The sequence below is a fragment of the Pipra filicauda genome, unplaced genomic scaffold, assembly GCF_003945595.2.
Source record: "Pipra filicauda isolate LSUMZ 115617 unplaced genomic scaffold, ASM394559v2 scaffold663_size174747_pilon, whole genome shotgun sequence".
NCBI lineage: Eukaryota > Metazoa > Chordata > Aves > Passeriformes > Pipridae > Pipra > Pipra filicauda.
Genome location: NW_024104824.1, coordinates 133032 through 156184, shown reverse-complemented (window position 1 = coordinate 156184; position 23153 = coordinate 133032). Strand labels below are relative to the sequence as shown.

Below are 23153 nucleotides of genomic sequence, written 5' to 3'. Positions count from 1 at the left end.
AGTTATAAGCTAACTAATACTTACAGGAGGCAAGGAAAACTGTCCAGTAACTTCAGGAGGCCTCATATTGAATGAGTCCTCTCCCAAACTCTCTGGTTCCCCTGATGGATAGGGAGGTGGTGGGTATGGAGGATATTCTTCCATGTATACCTCCAGTGGCAGTGGGGCTTCTAGGCTTGGTTCTTCTGTTTTCGGCTGAGTGAGTTCATCACTGTCTGATACAGCCTCAGGAACAGGGTCCAAAGGTATGGAGGGAAGAACAGCTTCACTCTGATCTGATGGTGTGTTTTCTGTTTCCTCAGCAATAGCTGGTTCTGGCGTAGAAGCAGATGTTTCTTTTTCTGTTTCTGTGCTTAGATAAGGATTTGGTATTTCTGTTGGGCTTTCAGGACTGGCAGCTGATGCCGTCTGTTTGGAGGGATGTGATGGAGCTGAGATAGTCTCCATTGCAGCCAGAGTGGTCCTCTGATACAACAGCTTCTGAATGTTGGGGCCATTAGGTCCCTCTGGCTCAGTAATGGAGCTACGTTTCTTCAGTGGTCTGGGTGCATTGGACAGCTTTTTCCGTAGTGCTTCCAGATCGGCATCACTCTGGTTGCGGTATGGATTGGATAAGAAAGGCAGCAATTTGGTCGGGCTAAGAGGACGGGGAATTCGCTCTGGTTCGTGATTCTCATGAGCAGAGGCTGTTGTTTCCATCTCAGGCTCTGGGCTGCCTGGTTTGCCTTGGAGGTTTGAGTAGACATTCTCCGTCTGCGGCAGCTGATTCTGTACACCAGCTCCTGCCATCACAGGCTTGCCATACACTGCGTAGCAGTTCAGAAGGGTGGGGGGGGGAAAACAAGTTTGTTATTTTCTTGCTGATAAAACATTCAAAGAAAAAAGCTGAATTAGGTTGTGTATTCTTTATGTAGGGCAAAGAAGCAGAATAATACAATCAACTGAACAGAACTAATCTGGCAACCAGGTTTACCATTAGTTATCTTGCAAATGCAAGGCAGACAATTTACGCCTTTTGCTAACACTCACATACAGCACGGAAGATCCACTTAGGATTCTTACAGCAGCGCTCACCCGCTTAATTCCCCTGAGGAATAGCTTTACACCCACAGACCAGGTGGAAAGTACATGTATCTGAGGTTTATCAGATAGAAGAGAGGCAGAGAGCCACACGCTTACCGCTTGGGAAGTGCGGTCCTCTGGTCTGCGCCCTCGTCAGGGCACTCTGCACTGCCTGCTGGAAGTTCTTCCCAGGAGTCTGCTGTTGTGTGTACATGCTATAAATTGAACTTGCAGCCACAGTTTGAGGCTTTCGAAATGGTGGTTGTGAAGTCTCTTTGGCTGGCTGAGGAGTAAAAGGCCTCACAGCTGCTGCTGGGGGACTCTCCTGTTTGGAGGAAGGAAGAATTTGATCCTGGCTAGAGGAAGAACCTGCAGGAGGTACTGAAATTCTTTGCTGTATCTGCTGAGAAGGATGGGAAGACTGCTGTGTCACTGGTTTTTGCTTGTTCCCCATAGCTACAATAGCCAAAGGCAGCTTCTGCAGGTTTCCATCCAGCTTTGTATCAGAAGGTTGCAAATGACTGGTTTGACCAAAGTAAGGCAAGTTTATCTGTTTTGGTTTAGTGGGGACAGGTGGTGGCACCTTTGTTACATTTTTATTGGTTGTCTGAAAGACAAAAAAATTTTAATTAAGATAAAACAGTAAAACACAGTTCACAATTCTGCTGTGACAGATCAAAGAGCCTCAAAGAAGAACACAGTATCTAGTATTTCTACTGTTGCTGTAATACTGTTTACAACATCATTGGAAACACGAAGAGACTGCTTGAAACATTTTATCATCGTTGTTGTTTATATAATAGTTTGAACCCATTTTCTTTAATTCTTTCTGTAACAGCTATGTTTAAAACACCAAGCAATGGCAGGGCACAGTATTTTCTCTCTAGAGATATCAGAGACACTTAGTAGCATCTGTAGGCAAGAGGTTGTTTTCCAACAAAGTACTTGTCATCCCCCAGTTCTGTTACTTCTCCCTTACCTCATTGAATTGTGCTCTTATGTCAAAATTTAAGTGGGAAGTCTTGCTGTAATCAAACATTTGAAGGACACTGTTGCATTAAACAGTGAAACAAGTGTGTAAATGATTTTTAAAAACCCACGCAAATGCTTCTGCACATCCATTCTTTGGGGGGAAAATACACACATACACCCTAGTACAAGTAATACAGTCATTTTTATGTATTAAGCCAAAATGTAGATTTCCATCACAGTGACTGTTAAGAATGATATTTGAGTTACCAACTGCCTCTAGAAGACTTTTTTCCTTAGAAGCAGTCTTTTAAAAGATGACCTAGGTACTTTTGAGAGAGCTTTCTGATAGCACTGTTTGAAAAGCTGCGTAATCCCTGTTGGATGGAAAGTTTCCTGCATACCTGTGCTTCTCGCAGGAGATCTTCACTGCTCTGGTTCTTCCTCAGAGTGCCGAGCCCGGCAGACTGGTCCACAGAATCAAACATTGAGAACGGACGCACCTTCTTCTCTTTGTCTCGTAAAAAGGTTTCTCCTTCAGCTGTTAGAGAGAAGACGACTTTCAAAAGTCATCTTTGCAGTATTCACCACAGTGTACACAAGGGATGTTTTTTGCATCCATCTTTCCCCTGCACTAAGAACCCCGTGGCCTGCCAAATGAACAGGAGCATGTAGGGAAGGCATTACTATCTATCTACTTCACCTGAAGTGAGTGGTGGGTTTGGTTTCTTTTTAAAATCCCTGCAACACCATATTAAGGACTATATGGCAATATGGGTTTTTTGTGCTTTCAAATGGATTCTCAGTATTTACTGAAGCATTTAGAAGAGACAGATACCATCAACTAGATTCTCCATATTTTAAAATTAGCCAAGCACACGAGAACATACCTTGTCCTTCATTAGTCACAATTCCTTTTCCTGAAGTCAAGGCAGATCCTTGACTAATATGATTGTCTGCATTTGAACTATTCCAGTCAGGGGCAGACAGGGAAGGTTTTGCACTGGGGACCACAGAAACTAGGAGAGAACAAGCGGAACAGATTAAGCTAAAATAGTAGTTTTTATTGACTTATTTATTATACGTAGGCGGGCTTTTTTAAGAATCAGGTCTAGACAGTATGCAAGTATCCCATACAGGTTAACTGCTATAAATCCTGTCACTATAGATTTTCATTTGTTTGTTTTAAAAAGAGAACGCAAACCAAGTTCAGAAACAACTATCAAAGCAGCAGCAAAACTATTTGTCCTAGAACACACCTGCATCTAGAGCATTCGAAAAAGAAGCTTCTCTAGATTGCCTTCTTTCCAGTTGGTAGGAAACTGAATATTTGCAGTAAGTTAAAAGTGACACTGTGGTTAAGGAAGTATGAAAAACACATACTGTGCAAATAAAAACATGATGCTTTAAAGCATAGACAGGCCCTGCCAGCGACATCCAAAACAGTAGAAAAATCATCTGTGTGTTTATTGCAGAGGTACTGCAATAAAGCTGATCTTTACATTCACTGGAGTAGACATACAGCTCTGCAAAAATCACTAAGGAAATGTTTCAACTTGCTATTAAATACTCCAAATTCTCTCTACTAAATTCTAAATAGTGTAATACAATAAGTAATGTTAAATTCAAACAGTAAAGATAAGCAGCAGCATAAAAGTTCCATTCTGACAAAGTACCAAAAACTCTAACAACGCAGTCATTTTGCCTAAATGCTAAAAAATAAGAAGTGATGTTTCAGTTCAAATAGCTCACCACCACACATTCCTCTAGAAAAAATTCTGTATGATCTAGAGCTAAAATTACACTCCAGTGTTTTAGGATCAGCAAACCAGATAAAATTAAACAATCCTCCATTCTCCAATACAGCAAGAGACACTCATACTGCTTTTGTGCAATGGTTACTTTAATAATACCTGCCAAAACTGGAGATGGAGGGAAGGAGAAGGAAAAAAAACAAACCAGAGCTATTTTAAAAGCTCAGTCTATTTTTTCCTTTTCAGAAAATCAGAGTTTCTCTTCTCTCCCAGGTGAAAAGTGAGTCTTCTCCCAAGACAGCACAGAAAAGATATTTGCAACTCTCTAGTTTCTCCACACTTCTCTCATGGAACTGAACTGTCTCTCGTAGGAGAAACCCACAGAGATAAGCCAAGCAAATCTCCATTAGTTCTCCAAGTAGGAGAGGCCAAGCCTCACGTCATCAGCAAGTCAATAACTTCATTGCTATTTCTGTGCTACAGTCAACTGCCTGCTTTGTAATGTTTCTTGTAATGCTGGTTAATCCTTTACATGTGTCATTTCCAAAATGCATGATCAAAAACTTGGCTTTACTAGTTTTTAAATCCAAGCACCAGGTTGTTACAGGTATGTCTTAAAACTGCCTCTAGAAACTCAAACACAGACTGGTGTATAGTTTTTAGCAGAACTTCCAAACAAATAAAAAATTAGTTTACAGAAAAATCCTCCTACATTCCACAATGTAAAACAAATCAAATTGCTCACTAAGAGAATTACTTTGTTATAACACTATTGTTATAACATTTATAATGATACAAATCATATATCCTCAGTGCTTATAAAATGTATTCACTGGTGAAAAAAAAAAAATTGCAAATAGTAAGACTGACATCTCAAACAACACTTTGCTCTAAAACAAACACCAAAACAGAGCTGTTAGGTAAAACAAAACATGTCTGCATAAGAACTATTAATCATAAGCCATTACCTGCAGGAGCTTTAGCTTGTGAACTGTTCCCAGCTCTCATGTTGGGCAGAGTTTGTGTTTTTAGCGGACCATCAGGTACCTGCAAAGCTTGTGTCCCATCTGAAAATGCTGGTTTCACCAAAAGTTCAGGTCTGGAAGCAATACGTGGCATAGTAGAGGACTGGATATAAGGACCTACTGCTGCCACTCGACTTGGAGCAGAAGACACTGGCTGGGGCAAATTCCCATCTGAGGAAACCTTTGGGAAAGTAAAAGAAGAAAATGTAAAGAATTTTATGCTGCAGTATCCACACATCAGAGCTTGAAACAAAAGTCAAAAAGGATAAAACAAGTAGCAAATGATACTCCAATATTAAAAATGCTTTTTTGAAAAAGCAAGCTTTAAGAATTATAAACCTGAGGTAGTAATACCAAAAAAAAAAACTAAAAAAAAATCCATGACAGCATAAGAAGATTTCTTGTCTGTAAAGAGTAAGTAGGTTAACACTAATGTACCATGAAAAGGACTTTAATAATACAAGACTTCCTCTACATATGGATAAAGATGACAAGTCTAGCGTCTGAACAGCCCTCCCCACAAGCAAGTTTTTACTTCAGACCGTACAGGCAACAAATAAAATTAATGTTTTTGTTATTACATATCCCACACTTACTGGTACATTCTCTTTCTGTTGCAGAGCTGCCTTTTTCTTCCACAGACGCTCTCGCAGCTCATTAACACGCTTATCCATGACTGCCACCTCCAAGTTGCGCTTGTTCAAACACTCCCTCTGTTGCTGCAGCTTGGCATTCTGCTCCTGGTTCAGTTTGTTCCTCAACTGAATAAATTCACAAAGCAGTGGGGGAGGAGGAGAAAACAACAAAAATAAAAACAAATTAACTTTCAGGATAGGGGACAGGGATCTGTTACAAAGAGAAAAGCCTTTTAAAAAGTCAAGCCATGTTTTCTCTCCAGAGAAAACATTGGTTAGTCTCCGAAATTGCAGAAAGGAAAGGTATATACACAATGTGCTCCTTCCTCTCTTTACATTGAACTCAGCACAACTAATCCTCCATCCTCAGCACTCAGCCACACGCAGGTCTGTCAGGAACAGGAGCAATAGGATTTCTTTCCAATATGGTAAGAAACAACCCAACCAACTTTTAAGCCCTTAAGAATTGTGGGTCACAAGCTGGCTTTCCATTACCTGCAGCTCCTTGTACAGGCGGTCGAGCTCAGCTACAGCGGACTGGTTGTCGTGGTAACCATCAATTCGGCCGTTCTTCAGCATCTCCAGTTGCCTGGTGAGCTCCTCCACTTTTGACACGGCCAGCACCAGCTCGCGCTGCTTTTGCTGGAACAGGCTGTTCATCTGTTCAATCTCCTCCACTGGAAAGAACGAGGGAGCACAATAGCTGCCCTGAGAAACAGCCGAGCGTGGGCCGCTTCCAAGGCAGCGGTTAAGGGGACAGAGAGCGCCCTGCCGGCCTCCAGAGCAGGGCTGCACAGAGCCAAACCAGCCCTTCCTCCGAGCTTTTGCAAAAGAAAACTCACTAGCATGATTATGTAAATTTGGTCTACTTAGAGCACTGATGGGGAGGGAAAAAGAACACTTCTTTTCCTTTCTGAAGTATGGAAACAAACAAAACCACACTCCCAGACTGAATTAATCTGTAGAAGCCTAAATTCACTGAATGCTGAATTCAGCAGGAAGACATTCACTCAGCCACAAGGCATATGAAGACGCTCACTCAACCACAAGGCATATTTATGATATTTAAAACTCTAAATTTAAAGTCATAAGAAGTCAGTGACAAAACATTCAAGCTGTTTTATTAAACAAAGACTCAGAGGGCTTTTTAGAGTCTATTACAAATATCTGTCATCAGCTGCTCCCACTGCCAAAACTGTTCTATTATAGAAAAAAGTTTAAAAAAAAATCAGTAAGAATTTAAAGTACCACCAAGACTAGACCTATTGGGGATGGTGCAGAAAAACAGATTCACATGCTCCAATATCTTGCACTACTCTACTGTCCTTCTATGCCTTTAAACTCATGTTTATTTTGTGCAACAGAACCCAAACAGAAAGTGGATTCTCCCCATAGAAAACCACTTTTGCTTTATCTGTAAACCGCAATGCCTCCTACTAAAACAACATATTTATATTTTACATTAACAAACCAATATATTTTCATTTGAGTCAGGTTGGAAATAACAAGTTCTGCACAATATGTATGCATAGAGGATGAAAAGGTAGGCAGAAGAATATGTGTGAATATTAAGTCTGAAATAAATATTTAATGTTGCATCAACATGCTGAACTACAAGCACTCAACTAGTACTGTAGCAAGCCAGACTGTGGTCAGATTCACATAATTTAAAAGGAAATATGCTGCCAATTTGGCTATTAAATTACCTCTCACATAAAAGGCAACATAGGTATCAGGCAAAGCTTTGTTACAGGCCAAGAAAATAACACTCTAGATGTGTAGGGTATTGACATGAAGGACGGAAAAAGTTACTGTGGTACACAAAGGTATTCAAGTAAGGAAAAAACCTACACTGTAATTAAAGAGCAGACATGCTAGGTTTGAAAATATAGGGTGCTCTTACGGGATATTTTAAAATACAGTAAGAAAATAGATTTTATTCTACATCATTCATGAGTTTTCTTGGTAAATACAATATGTGAAATTGTTAAGATCAACATTTCCTGAAATGCTGTAAATAACTCATCTGAATCATGAAATCACCAGAAGTTTTAGAGTTCCAAGAACTGCACTTCCTGAAAAATCATAGGCTACTTTCCCCAAGCAGCAACTCACCTAATTTCCCATTGCTGAGTCTTTTCTGCTCCACGTGGCCTTTCAGTGCTCTCACTTTTTTAAGTTTGGCTTCTTGATTCTCAGCAATTTCCTTTAATCGCTTCAGTTTTTCCTGTTCAGCAGCTTGCTGTTGCTGTCGCTGATCTTGCTGCTTCAGGAATTTCAGACGTTGTTCCTGCAGTCAAGACAAGAATTTTTTAACTTATTTTTTTTTGAGATAAAGTTACAGTAAGGCACTGACAAAAAAAAAAAGTCACCACAGCAGTTCAGATCAGCTTCAGCCCAGTATCCCAACTTCCCAAAATGTCAAGGGAAGTCTGAGAGAACAGAGCAAACATGAACCTGTTCACATACCGAACACAAATATGTCCCAATGGTTGTAAGTGGAGAACTGCATGCTGTAGTACAAGAACCCACTGAAACAGAGGTGGCATCCATGTCTAACAGCTCCCGGTAATTTTTTCATCCATGAAATTGCTCAAAACCCTTTGAGGCTTAAGAAAAATTTTAGCATTCACATTCCATGACATTTGCCTATTTCAGTTAATCACTACTTGGCTCTTGAGTTCCAAGAGCTAGTGACTATTTCCTCTCTACCTTCTCCATGCTACTTGTACTTTACAGATCTTTGGAATATGTCACATTTAAAAAACTGTAAGTCATGCTGGAGAATATTAGACATTCTTTACAAATACCTTTATATAAGGTATTCCATAAATTATTGGTATTTTTCATCACTATTCGTGATTTTACCAGTTCTGATTTTACCTGATTTTACCAGTTCTGCTAAAACCTCTCTGAGATGGGGAACGACTGCACACCAAAGCTCTGAAAATATAATGACGCCTGATAATGATCACCACTATCACAACACAGTTAATTCAGGACATGGGAAAACCTTCATAGTGACCTGGCCCCCGTTTATACAACAAATATCGTCTTAGTGGAGAGGATCCTTTTGCCTCTCCAAGAGTATAAGAGTAAAATGTGTTATCACTTTTTATATATACATGTATCTAATTTAGACCTAAAAGAAACCATTAGACCACCAGATCACCTATAGAGAATTCCTTTAAATCACTGGCCATTATTCATGGCTTCCAGTTCTGGAGATTGTATGTTTTTCCAAGATAGCAGAACTATTAAGACTTTCCCAAGCACCCAGTAACAGCCAAGACTACCACTGCTTACTAATATTAGAACTCCACAATTCCTCAGAAAAAAAAAAAAAAAAACAAAAAACCAAAAAAACCCAACAAACAAACAAAAAAAAAATCACCAGTCATATTTAGAAAACAGTGCACTTTGAATAAAAAAGGTAGAGTAAAAAGTGAGCTCGTCTTCCGGAGAAAACTAGGCAGCACCTACAGTGTATGTACTACTTTAGAGTTACTCCCACGCAGGAAAATGTCAAAAAAAAAAAAAAAAGATATTACAGCTCATGTCTAAAAAGAAAGTGTATATTTCCTCCCTCGGGATCTATTTTTAATATTGCATCTGATTTCAGAAGGCAGGAAAGAGGCAATGGAAAGTCTCTCTGAAGAGGCGTCCACGAAAGCAGGTTTATTCCAGAGAGTGACATTAAATGAAAAATTCTACCACTGGGACACCCACGAGGCTACTCTTCACAAACCACAGGCAGCAGCCACCTACCTGATGGGTAGCTATCCAGACTCAACTCTTTTTCTTTTTTTAAATCCTGTACAACTCCCTTTACAGTAAATACATATCACGTTCCTATTTCTTGTTTCATATATATAGTGGTTATAAGTGTTATTTATAAGACCAAGGTGTATTGCCATCACCTTGTGAGTGAAACAGACAGCTGTGAAAGTTTAGGCTTCTCCAATATTTAATACATCTCAGTTGGAATTGAGAAGAGGGTAACTATTCTGCCTTGGCAAATTAAACAAGGCAGAATGGGTATTAACTGTGCTGCTAAATTTCACATGAAAACTCTAATCACTTGGTTGATTGACCACTTTCTTACATTACAGTTGCACCTTTGTCATACCTGTTCTTACCATAAAGCAGAAATAAAGTTTTATTGGCTATTTTGATAGGCCATAACATCACTTAGGTGCTGCAGAACCATTGGAAAGCCACAGTTTGAAGCATTTCCCCAAGATAAAAGTTATTGAAGGCCAAAGGAACTGAACAAGATGCTAAAAGACTGGGACACACACAGAGCTGATGTCAAAACGAGAGGGAGATGGAGCGTGTGACAGAGGAAGAGGAGTGAGACCAGATCCTTAAACCAGCCTTCCCCAGTAAAGCTGAAATGCATGGGAACTCATCTACCCAGACAGACAAACCCTCTTCAGGACAGGCTCACATTTAATGATTCTCTGCCAAAAGCAGCATTTTCTGCTATATTTTCAAGAGTAGTGTGTACCAACAACACTTAAGTCAAATAGCAACTCTGTGCCATTATTCTGCAGATGCACTCAGAGTATTTTTCTCTCTACACAGTTCAGGAGCACCCTGTGTGCTTTCATTAGCTTTTCTGTTATTGTTCTGCAAGTATTCTATAAATCAGTGTCCTAGTTACTTTTATCACATACGTGCCATCTATTCCAGAGAGCTGCCCCAGGAAACCAGGCACATTGAACTCTATCAGGAGAAGGCGAGATATCATTGCAGGACAGCATTACATTATATCCTGAGACAAAAGCCTTGTTCAGTGATCAAACTGGTGAATTGCTGGTCACCACATGGAGCACAAATAAAGCTGACAGAGCCACCAAGATGAATGACAACACATTAATGTTATGTGCTCTATCCTTTTAGGAAGCTATAGGGTCACTTCTATCACTGGCATTATTTTAATGTTTTACTACTAGGTATTTGCATAGATTGACTTTCAAATTTAAAAACAGGCAGCCAAAGAAAGGGCTCTGGTTATAAGAGGTGAAAAAACACAAATTCCCAACACTCTCTCTACCTCACGTGACTCTTACTACACCTTTGTTCCTGGCTGTAAACAATCTCATTCCAAACTCACCTTGTTAGCCAGCATTTGCTGTTGAGCCTCAATTTGTTGCTGCTGGCGGGATGCCATTTCCTGAAGTTCAGCCAGTGTCATGTCCATCCTTGGAGCACTCACCTGTCAAAGAAAACCCAAAGCATTTTAGGTTTAGAATTTTTAATATGGCTACTATGTAACTCAACAGAGCTACCGCAGAAAAGTAACATAAAAGTCTTTAAAAATAAAACCCACCGAATATCCAAAAAAATAATTCAAAATGCCACCTTTTAATAGTAAAAGAATAAATACTTTTAAGCTCTTATGCACGTGTAGCCCAATTCAGCAACTCACAAAGGATGACATCTCTTGGAACATTAATATTTCTAGCAAAATCCCAGCAGCATTTTAAGGAGGCATTTCAGAGCCCTTTATAATTAAGCTCAGCATGAATCAGCTTTGACTGACTGAGCCCAGAATGCTCAGCACATGGCAGGATAGATCTGTGGTCGTAGGTGGATCACTGCAATTCAACGTAAGTCAAAGAAAATGGAAAGTCTAAATATAGTTGGGCAAGGGGGAAACACCACTTTAAGACAGAACTATTATTAGTTATCCGTTCACATGTTTTTGAAATCAAGATTCAATCTCATATCCATAATTATATCTTTCGGAGCGAGAAGAAATGTCAGACAAGGAATTCAATGCGGAAACACTAAATGGTCTCATCTTGAAATCTGGAACTAGGAAATCTCTGACACAAAACCGAGAGACAGAAACATTAAACTCAAGTGGCATGAGAGAAAATCTTTGATGGGAGTAGAGGAGGGGAAGTATGCTGAATTTGCTGCTCTGGCATCACCTGTACAAGCAGAGAGATGGTAGCCTACAGATCTCAGTGACATCTTAAAAACAGAAAGCCAGGATGAAAACTGCTAGATGCTTTGTGTCAATTTTAGAGCAGTCATTAGCAACCTTTCCAAAATAATCTCTTAGTTTCCATGGTAGGATTTGCACCATTATCTCCAAAGAGGGGAAGCCTCCAGTGTCACTATACTGGCCACTGCATCAAGGACTTACTCCATTCTCTATTCTTCGATCACCAGGCACTTTCACACCATTTCTTTTGAAGGCTGGATCTTGAGACCTTTGTCCAGTCCCTAGATAGAAACAGTCAAAGATGGTAAGGTATTTTAAGATTTTTCTTATCCTTTTAGACATAGCATTCACTACAAAAGGAGTACAATCATTATGGTTTAGAATCCAAACACCTGTTCTTCTCATATGTTTACCCCTAAGATAAACTTAACTCATGACACAAAACATTTTTTGAAAAGGCTGCTGTTTGATGACAACATTTTAAACTATAATTCTGTTCAAAAAAAAAGCAAAGAAAAACAGCTTAACCAACAAGCAGGCTATTTCAGTATTTATCCTGTGGTGAACAGGCAGCCTCTAGTAAGCGTGTATTATAGATACATAGTTTAAAAGCACATTTTTTTTTCTCTTCTTAGCAGTCATTGTGTCAGTAAAGATGCTACTTAACTAGACTTCTACTTTAATGCTTCTATCAAATTACATACAGTGTTCAGATACCAAATACCAAACTCGTTTCCCTGTAGGACATACATGTACTACAGGATGAAGCCATGACTGCTACCTTCTTGCCCATTTGATACCTATTTAAAGACCATCTTTCTGTGAGATTAACTGCAGAGCTCAAATATATTGCTTAGCAATGCTATGGCCAATAAAATGACAATAATCCTAATACTACAAGCACCCTGGACTTGAAAAAATACATCTTGACAACTAAACTGCTCTGTAAGATCCTTAGTAGGTAGAAATGGCACAGCTTCAGCTTTTCGTGCACTCATTCTATCATCAGTACACATTTCAAACATCAAGATATGTTTAGTCATTTAAAATATGCTGGATACAAAGCCACTTAACAGAAATGCAGTATTTCCAACACTGAGGAAGATTATTAAGGATGAAAACAGGAAAAGAGGATGAAGAAGAATCCAGTAGACTGTTTTAAAAGTCTTAAAGATTCTAATGAAAAGATAAATGTAGGATGCACAGAAAACCCTTGAAAAGCAGAAAGTAACTTCCTAAAAACCTTCCTAGGTTTTACATTTAAATTTACAATGCACAGATATTACATTCTCAGAGAACATGACCAGGCTGTTCAGTCCTGAAAGTAATGCAAATGTGTAGATTGTAGGAGAAACTTTGAAGAACTCCATCTTTTACCAAGTATGCTAAGTTTATCACCCTGGTAAAGTATTATCCAGGTGAAACATCCTGAGCCCAAAATATAGATTACATCACTAGCTAACAGTTTGGTTACTAGATTTAAAAGAAGAGACCATCACACATCTCTAGATATTTTGCTGCAGAAAATATATTTAACACAGGACACCCTCAGACGATGCAGGGATAACCAACTCTAGAAAACCTGCAGGAATTTCAATCTGGATTTAATATTCCCAGATATGGCAAGGAAGGATGAAGTCTTCACAAAAATAGCCAGTTTTCTGTTGCAAGCCTTCTTGGTTCATAGGAAAATAATGGTCATACAAGAGGGACTGCAACACTGTACTAACTACGAACGTTAATAAGTTACATATGCAAGCTGTTTCCTTAACCTCGAGGAATGAAATGAGACTTGAACAAATGAACCAGCTGAGACCAACACATACCTGCTTCCTGGCAGGGAGAGCGTTCATGCCGAAGGAAGAAGCGAACTTCACTTCTCTGCATCCCAAAGCGCTGCAGGATATCCAGCATCCGTTCATTATCGGCTATGGGACGCTCTGAAAAGGTAAAAAAACAGCTGACTACTGCATCCCATCATAGCTTGGGCACATACCAAAACAAAAATATCCATCCATCATCTTTCATTTGAACACCTGTTATTACACAGGTGCAGTGGGTACACATAATCCTTGCCCTCACCCAAGGCATTTCTACTTTTCCCTTAAGAAGCCACAGTATCACTCATTGCTTCTGAAACTAAACCAACACCTCTGAATAGCAGACCTTTAAAAGTCCACCCCTGAAGGGAAAAGCTGAGGAATTGTCGAAGCCTGAGGGAAAACAAACAGGGAATTTAGACCTTTCAGCTCTAGTGCCTTTCTTTTGTATTTGCAAATCATCTTGCCCACTCACCACTACAGGAAATGTGCTGGTGCACCTTTTGCTCCACTTCTTCAGTACCCCAGACAAACTTATTCCTCAGTCATTCCCACACCCTCCTCAAGGGCACTGCTGCTTTGATTCCTACAGGGACTCATTTACTTCTTAATTCCAACAAGAATTAGGAGAGATGCAAAGATAAACTCTAAGGGAAGAGGGAATTCTTCCTTTTACTTCCTAAGGATCACAATCCAACGCTGGATGGCAGCCCTTGCGCTCAAGCTCAGGCAGCAGCACTCAGTACCCCGAAAAGGCTCCCAGGCAGTTCCCAACAGGCCTGATCCTCAGCGTGCCAGCACAGCTCCTGTCACTTCAACTGTTCTCCTACAGCTCCTGTCAGACATAGATCTGGCTCATTCTCTTGGACAGCAAATTTCATGAAGTTCAGATCAGACGCATTTTGAAAGCCCTATTTCTGATAAACCTTGAAAAGCTGAACTACTCTGGATTCACAGCTCAAAGTAAAAAAATGATCAGTGAAAAGTGAGTCCAATAAGAACTTGCCATTGTCTTTCAGACAACTGAGATGAAAAAGTTACATGCACAAGTTCCACTGAATATCCTTTCCTGCTCCTATTCCCACATTCAGGATTCAGTCATATATCCTATTTTTAAGCCGTACTCATCGCCTTTTGATAATACAAAAATCTAGTGTGAGCCTATATCTACCAACTCCATTTAGTAGTACTGCTATCTTTCTGTATTATCATTCTTTCAAAATTGACATACTTCATAGCTGGGCATTCACAGACAGGATATAATTAGAATTATTTATTGGCCTCTAAATCTTCACATAAAAGCAATTTCTTTTGCTATTCTAGACATTTTGCCATAATTTTTTCTGCCTATTTTAAATGTGATGGTGATGGTGTGGCCAATATATCATTGTAGTGAACTTTACATAGTCAAGATACTGTCATAATATCTTCTAACAGCATTGGGGCTCATGATCAGGTTGGACCCATTTGTGCTAGATGTCAGACAACCAGAAGAAGTTGTTCCTGGCCTGAGAAATGAGACAAAGAGTGAAATTAAATACCACCATTTTTGCACTAGTTTCATTTTTCCTGACACGGCTTTTGTTGAAAGTTTCCTTTCATTATTTATGCAAAGGGAGGAGAAGAAAAAAAGAAATCAGAGAGTAGTTCATTCACATTCAATGGAGTCTTTCAAAGTCACTATCTTAATATGAAATAATCTTTTCATCAGGAAAAATTGTTGGCATTAAGTATAAATGTTTTCAGTTTCATAAGAAAAGGAGCTACTAACATGTTTTCAGCATGTGGAAAGCTCTTTTTAACATAAAAGCATTTCTTTAAATGAAAATGCTGCAGCTGTGCTCAAGCAATCTAGGAAGGAAAATTTCTGGAGTCACTGTCAAAAGAGATTAGCTTTACAGAATAAGCAAGTAGGTCACTGTTACAGAAAAAGCAGTCTCTTGGCGGTTACTTGTCTAGACAGCTAAAAAAGCTCCTCATCTGCTAAACCTTAATTCAAGAAAAAAAAAGGCAAAAACAAAACAAAACAAAAAAATCAACAGTACCACTGTCAGATTTCTGACTTAGAGGATATATAGCAGGCTTATGAGACAGATTTCTAGCAGCTCGGCAATACCTCAACTGAAACTCTATAATCAAGGGAGATGCCCTTTACACAAGGATTCTGTCAATACTGACTTCAAAGGAAGGTCAGAGAGATTGTCAAATACCAAACAAACGTACATTTGGAAAGCTCAAGAAGAAAGAATAATCAGTTTTCTTTTTTAATTCCCTATCTGTCTCATAAAGACAAAAAAAACTTTTATAAACGCACACACCTTTTGACTCCTTTCCACAGTGGCCAAGGTAGTAACCTAACAGAATTCTGACAAAAATAGGAAGGTCAAGAAATTTGAAGAATATCAGGGCAAAATTTCAAGCAAAACTGGCAGGACAGGGAGAGTAGTAAACTTGCCCTCTTCAGGGAGCAGAGTGCCTCAAGCACACTTGCAGTAATCTTTCAAAGTATGCTTAATAAGGTCTGACAACAGAAGCTAAAATTCCTGAGCAAGAGTCAGAAAGGAGAGGAATGATGTAAGAAGGATCCCAGTAAACTCAAGTCTGAGAAGTTGTTTTCCAACATAAATCTTTTGTTTCTACTCCAAAAGGTTAGCTGTCCTGCACCATGTTTGTTTTAAAGCAGTTTCATTTGTTCAGTGTAATATGCAAACAAAACAGAAGTCATGGCTTATCTTGGTAAAACAAAACAGCAAACTTCGCTGACATCTAAAATGAGATTAGCTAAAAGTATTTCTCTTCCTTGCTGCCCCCTCCCCCCAAAAAAATCCAGGATGTACATGGAAACATATCTTGTAAATAGTTGTTCCTGGATGTTATAGAGATGCTTAAGAAAAAGATATATTTTATCCAAAACAACTTGCATGTATCCAGTACTAAAGTATTTAATGTTACTGATTTGCGACTACTGCATTTGTCGTTAACAAGTACAACTTGAAACTGTATTTGAAACTTCAATAAAAGTCCCACACTTTGGTCACAACAACCACACACAGTGCTACAGCCCAGGGCAGAGTGACTGGAAAGTGGTCCAGCGGAAAAGGATCTTGGAGTTGCTGTGGCTGACAGCAGCTGAACATGAGCCAGCAGAAGGCCAAAGGCATCCTAGCCTGTATCAGCAACAGTGTGGCCAGCAGGACCAGGGCAGTGACTGCCCCCCTGTACTCAGCGCTGGTGAGGCCACATCTCAAATCCTGTGTCCAGTTCTGGGCCCCCCCAACACAAGACAGACACCGAGGTGCTGGAGCGAGTCCAGAGAAGGGCAACGGAGCTGGTGAAGGGTCAAAAGCATAAGTCCTATGAGGAGCAGCTGAGGGAGTTGGTGGTGTTTAGCATGGAGAAGAGAAGGCTCAAGGATGACCTTATCACCCTCTACAACTACCTGAAAGGAGGTTGTAGCCAGGTGGGGGTCGGCCTCTTCTTCCAGGCAACCAGCAACAGGACAAGAGGACATAGCCTCAAAATGCACCAGGGGAGGTTCAGGTTGGACATCAGGAAGCACTTCCTCACTGAAAGGATAATCAGGTATTGGAATGGGCTGCCCAGGGAGGTGGTAGAGTCACCATCCCTGGAAGTGTTGGAAAAACAACTAGTTGACACAGTGGTATTCAGTCAAACGAATTGTATGGTCTTGGAGGTCTTTTCCAATCTTAATAACTCTGTATTCAGTTTTACACACACTGCCCAGTGTTTGTATACAGAAGTAAATAACTAGCAAATATGACAGAATCAGTGGAGGTAACTAGAATAACTTGATTTCTAAAACAATTGTCAATGTGTTCACTGTAGAAATAGATGAAATGTTGTCTTATGACAGTAGCTGTGCAACTAACATTTAGATATCTGTTCTCATGTATCTCATGACGTCTTTGCAAAGACTAATCTCAAAAAAATTCTCTGCTTCACACTATGTTTCTGTATCCAGATTTATTTTCTTACATCTCCTTGACTATCAGAGAAGCTGATTACTTCATCATATGAATAAACCTCTACCTATTATAAGGTCCCACTCACCTAGAAGTTTACTTTTCAGCTTAACATGACCATTTGGACACTGAGTACTGGCACACTTCACTTTTCTTTTACTACAGATGCTATCCTTTGATTTCAGGACAATCTCACTGCCCTTTCTAGTATACTCTACATCAACATCTCCAAAGCCAGTCAAGAATGCAGGTTCAAAAAACACAAGGAGAGGAGCTGCCTACTCTAGCAGGGCTCCAACTTTAGTAAGGACAGGAAAACCCTGTACCTCATCACAACCACCTGTACTCTTTAACAAGCTGTGGGCACTAAGGCTAACTATAAATTCAGTAGCTTTACCTAAACCTTTATTTTACTTTTCTTTCACTGTAGACTTTGTGTTGATTTAGACAAAGATGTATGATAAAAATACATTCCTAAAAGAACTCTTCCCATGCTGAATTGACAATTTTACTTTACTATTATTTATGAAAAGATACTCTATTTCCTAAGGAAAAGAAAAATTCTGTTCCATTTTTTCAACTTAGAAATATCAGAAACATCTCTGTCAGAAGCAGCTAAATATCAAGAGACAACCCAGGCACCTCACACTATTAAACAAACATCTATCTCACCAGAGACTTCTTCGAACAGATGTGAGCCTGAGCCAACAGCAGAGGAAGACAGGAATATAAGCCCTTATTATCTGATTCTTTTACAATCTTGTCAAAGTATCTCAAAAAAGTTGGCTCAAGCATAGCGATTTTTCATGACTTAAAACCCTGTCCAGGATTCATCTATCTTATGCCTCTGGATGGCTACCAGCATCTAAGTAGTACCATGGAGACAGGAGATAGTCCAGAGTCCTTTCCCATTTAAGCCATGAGACTTCAGCCATACTTTAGCTTTTCGTTTTTTTGTTGACATGTTCTCCAGTTCCGGTGGAGCACTGCAAGCTAGGCAGATTTGAACTTCCAAGACAAAAATCAGCCAGAACACAGAAAAACAAAAATGACCAAACACAACCCGCTTTTCCACAGGCTTAAAAGGATAGGGGTTAGTCAAAAGTAGCTTCTATGTCCTCCCTGCCACCCACTTTCTTTAGAGAACTTCAACATCAGGTCACTCCTACTAATTATGCTAACACACTCCTTCCCATCCAAACTCAATTAACACAATTGGTAACAATGAAGGTGTCATCTCAAAAAGGAAGTTTTCTTTTGCCACTGCAAGTGAAAATAGCTGTGAGGTTAAAGAAACAATTCTGAACTGGTCACACAACTGCTAATACTTAGTACTTCAAAACCCCCACAGAGGCCACTGGGACCCCACTGCAGGGAGAAGGGGGAAGAGAAAACAACTTTCTCAAACCCATCAGAGATTCATGTAAGGCAGAGAAGGGTTGCATGGATAAAAACATCTGCATGCTTGAGTCGCCTCCTTTTGCTTTGAACTCATTTTTGCAGAGTGGGCCTTTCTGTGGGTGCATCATCACACAGCCGGTCTGATGGACAAATTAACAAAATGGTAATGCAGAAACCCTCTGGGACAGGATCACTTCTGTCAGATCTCCGTGTGCTACCTTATCAGAAGCAGTGAATGCCCATTAATTCACCAAGTGCCAGCTGACCTACCTGAGCCACACCACACTTCAGCCAGGTGGCACTCGCTCTCACCAGGCTCCTTGCACAGCTCCACCACATCTCTGCAGGTTGTTTCGGGCGTGACTGGCACCTCGGTGAAGTGCTGCTCATTGTTACTGAGGTATACGGTCAGAAACATCTGGAAAAGACAAAGGCAACAGCACACAGTTACTTTGTAACACAAAGGCAGACTGCAGCTTGGAGTCACAACCCTCTCAGTAAATGAATTCTTTCCAACACAATTACGTAATTTGTTATCAACTACCATGCGCACAGATTTCAAAACAAAACCAAATTTCTTTTTAAGGTAGAAGCGAGAGATATTAAAGAAGTAATCCCGTTTAACAAAATTACATTGCTGGAGGATTAGGTGGTTTTAAATCTGGACCTATTGGTCCTTGCTTCTCTCAAGGTGATGTGCCAGAGCTCCTCCCACCTCACTATGTGTATATACTGCACCCATTTGACACAGCAGTAGGAGAAACAGTCATCTAGAGCTCAGAAGTACTCTTTCTAGTGAAAAACAATGGTAATTAGGTCTGGTATTCCCAAAAAAAAAAAAAAAAAAAAAAAAAAAAAAAAAAAAAAACAAAAAAAAAAAAAAAAAAAAAAAAAAAAAAAAAAAAAAAAAAAAAAAAAAAAAAAAAAAAAAAAAACACCAGAGCTTACTATGCAGGCAGTGAAGTGGAAACGTAACTTGCATTTCTGTAACACATTTCATCAGAAGGTTTCTTAGGAACACAAGTCAACTAGTCAACTTGCTATTCCTTAAGTTAAAGTCTTAATACAAGGTCCCCCCAAAGGCCATTCACAGAAAAGCAAGGATATTTCACTTGGCTTCCTCTTCACAGCTGTCGAAGGATCCTTGATTTTTGGTTATTCTGTTTAAACATACCACACAGCTACATGTTATTCTTGCTCGCATCTTTCCCGCCACAACTACAAAACGACCACTCTAAAATATTTGTTGCCATATTTTATAGAAAATATTGATGATTACTGCCACTGAACACCATATTGCTATATACTATTAATATTAAACTGCTATCAAAGTTGAGCTGCCATCTAAAAATTCACATCAATTCTCTTCTGAGACCTGTCCTCAACTTCAGTATCAACTGGTTGCTATTACATGAATTCCAGGAACACAAAAAAAAAAAAAAAAAAAAAAAAAAATCAGTCAAATATCTCCAGAAAGCAATTGCTCCACTAAGCATTACAAGCAAAAGAAACCTACACAATTCAGTCTTTTTCATATAGCTGGGAAAGGTGTTTCCTCAGGAAAAGACAAATCCTTGCTGGTTCTCATTTTTTAGAGGGTGAAAGGGGTACACATCATTACAAACAATAGTCCAAAAGTCAAAAAAGAGGGGAAAAAAGGGAATCAAAATCGAACAAGGCAAGAGAGATATAAATATCCATCTAAATAAATTTAAGCAATGATAAGTCCCACAACGAACCCACTACCAGAACCATTATTTCTGTGATTTTGTGTAAATACACTGGAGCAAGTACTCTTTATGCCACTGCAAAGTGAAATTTAGCTTCATGGTTTTAAGAACCCACTCTGGGGAATTCTTCTGGAATACAACCATGCACACACACATTCCTGATGTCTCCGAAGTCTTTCCAGGGCTCTTTTGAGTGCCAAGAGCCCCCCTCCACCCCTACGAGAGAAGCTGCCTTTACTCTTAAAAAAGTCTGTGAAAACACTCCACACACAGCATGTCTTGTTACAAGTACTTGGCCCACTCGTGGCAGTATAAACACTTGCAAACAGTGCTTTGGGCCCTGGCACTGCACCAGACTTAGCATGCAGAATTTCTGACCTCTGGTTTTGCCTGGCTCCCCCAGACAAGGGTCTCTGATAAATTCCTAAACACCTTTCTTCAGAAAGGAAAAAGCCCGCAGAGAGCGAGCTCAAAACTGCCTGTAATCCTTAGGAAAATAGCTGAATTCCCCCCAACCCTTTCCTTGTCACATTACTGGGGGGAACAAAAACAAACAAAGAAAAAAACGAACTTGGAGCTTGTAAAGAGGGAAATTAGGAGAGAGGATGTGGAAAATGCAAAGGCAGCAACAAAATTCTGGTTACTGTCCCGACGACAGAAGCCAGTGAACTCTTTAACCCTGTGGAGAGCAGGCAGGCAGATGGAGCAGGACACCCAGTGCTTGAGGATTTTTAGCTTGAACCAAGGCTGCTGCTCCTTCCACAGTCCTGCTCTTGGAGGGGAACATCCTGCCTGCCAGCCAGGGTCACAGCTGCTCAACCACGGGCAGCAAGGAATTTGTTTTAGCACTGCTCCCCTCTCCAGGATGCTTTGTGTGGGCCAGAGCTGTGGCAGGCAGGCAGGATCAGTTTACCACACACACTTATTATATAGGAGAGACAAGCACAACCATTCTGCTGTTTACAGCACAACGAGGTACTGACCTAAATTAAGACAAAGCTTTCCAAGCAGGAACTCTGACACTTGGCTTTAATCTTTTGTCACTGAACATGCTACCTCCTAGATGCAGTGTTTCTAGAGGAGGCTGACAGGGAAGGATGCCAGGTGCAGCCAGGTAAGAATATCTCCTAATCACAAAAACTGGGGCAAAAGAATATAAAATAAAACAAGAGGCTCCCAAATAGCTTTATAGCAGGGTTATATAGGTGTGTAAAGCACGTCAGCCCTTCACATTTAATGCTGTACAACCTCGCATTCAGAACACCACTAAATCACACAGGCTGTGTATCTGCAATAACATTTGTTAGTTTTAAAAGATGAGCTCACAGATGGGAATTAAGAGAAAATTATAAAAACCATGGCATTATACACAAAGCAGACCTAATTTGACCCTAGCACGGCTGTTCACTCTTCAGTGTGCCTGTCTATATCCAGTTGTTAATCCTTAGGATTTAGCAATACAGACAACTACACAGGAAGGATCACGAGTTGCCATTTCTATCCACAATGCTCAGGATAATTACTAATACATTAAGCCAAGAGCACTCAAACCTGCTGTGTGGGGGCCATTTCTGGGACTTTGTAGTGTCTGCATTACCTCTATCCCACATATTCTAGGAACTAAGGGGGGGGAAGCAAACAAACCCTGCAAATTCCCTAAAAACATACCTCGAAGTCCTTAACTAAAAGGTTATGATATTGGTGTTACCTCATTCTGCTTCCCTTTAGCTCCAGGGACAATGCTGAGATGACTAAGTTCTCTAAATAGCTGTGTTCCTCCTCTCACACCAAAACAGTCCTCACATTTATCACCACTGCCTGCACATCTGCAAGGTCTCCTGGGGTACCCTGCTCCCCACCCGGCCACATCAGAGCTCTGACCAGAGAGTATCCATCACAGAGATGTCTCTCCTCAGAGAAGAGTGGAAATGGTAAAGAAACTGATGTGAACCAAAAGCCTACTCTGGCTTCTGGGTGCTGCCCATCACCCTTGGTGGCCGCTGTGGTTTGCACCACCTCACACCGAGATCCCAAGAACTCACCCTCCTCCTGGGAATGGTTCAACTGTGACATGCATTAACCACCCTAACAGATTATATTGCAGTTTTATTGCTGTGCGGCAAAGAAAAACAAAGGAAATAAGAACACTCTCATGTCACCCTTTTCACAAGTTGGAATCCTATAGATTTCACCAAGCTGGAGCACAAAGCAGCCTCTTGCTCCTCTGCAAAACCAAAGTGGTTAAGACAGTTGTATACAGGCATCCAAGAATTCAGGGAAAAAAAAAAAGAAAAAGATTCAGTTTCAAGCTAGATATAAGTGAAGGACTTGACAAAAGAAATGAGAAGACAAATCACAGTCAGACCATGAACTTCTCTTTAAGACAGCATCAAGGCAAACACTGAAATAGCTGACAATTTCATATAACCCTGGATCAGGGCTTTTTTCCTCTACAGACTTTTAAAGAATGAGTTTTAGGAATGCCCAGCATATAGACTGAGCATTTTTAAACCAAACTCAGGTCACTAAGTAAGCTCTAAACTAAAGATTTTCCCCTCATTCCTCACCTCGAAGACAAACTCATTATTTATAGGTACTGGAAAGCTTTAAAATGTGAAAGCACTGCAGTACTGTGGCATACCTGGGAGAAACCAGGGATGTGTTGTGTACCTACTGAAGCACTTCCTTTTAAAATCACATCACAGATTTCAGCTGACTCTGCTACAGCTTAGAAAATAAAAGTTTGCAGTTATGGAGCCACCAAACGAGGCAGTTCGATCGGCTGCACCAAGGGCAAAGAGATGACCAAGGTCAC

General features: G+C 40.1%; 1 protein-coding gene across 2 annotated transcripts in view; it reads right to left on the bottom strand.

Moving 5' to 3' along the window:
* Positions 1 to 23153, bottom strand: part of TP53BP2 (tumor protein p53 binding protein 2) — a 49533-nt gene that overhangs the window by 11035 nt on the left and 15345 nt on the right. For both annotated transcript variants that reach the window (XM_027738966.2, XM_027738967.2), the window contains exons 2-13: positions 18879 to 19026; positions 13231 to 13344; positions 11606 to 11685; positions 10565 to 10666; positions 7561 to 7735; positions 5941 to 6122; positions 5407 to 5571; positions 4754 to 4991; positions 2922 to 3050; positions 2436 to 2572; positions 1180 to 1669; positions 25 to 806 (exon numbers count right to left, since the gene is read on the bottom strand). In XM_027738966.2, coding sequence (XP_027594767.1) covers positions 25 to 806; positions 1180 to 1669; positions 2436 to 2572; positions 2922 to 3050; positions 4754 to 4991; positions 5407 to 5571; positions 5941 to 6122; positions 7561 to 7735; positions 10565 to 10666; positions 11606 to 11685; positions 13231 to 13344; positions 18879 to 19026 — 2742 coding nt within the window. The remainder of the gene's footprint in view (positions 1 to 24; positions 807 to 1179; positions 1670 to 2435; positions 2573 to 2921; positions 3051 to 4753; positions 4992 to 5406; positions 5572 to 5940; positions 6123 to 7560; positions 7736 to 10564; positions 10667 to 11605; positions 11686 to 13230; positions 13345 to 18878; positions 19027 to 23153) is intronic.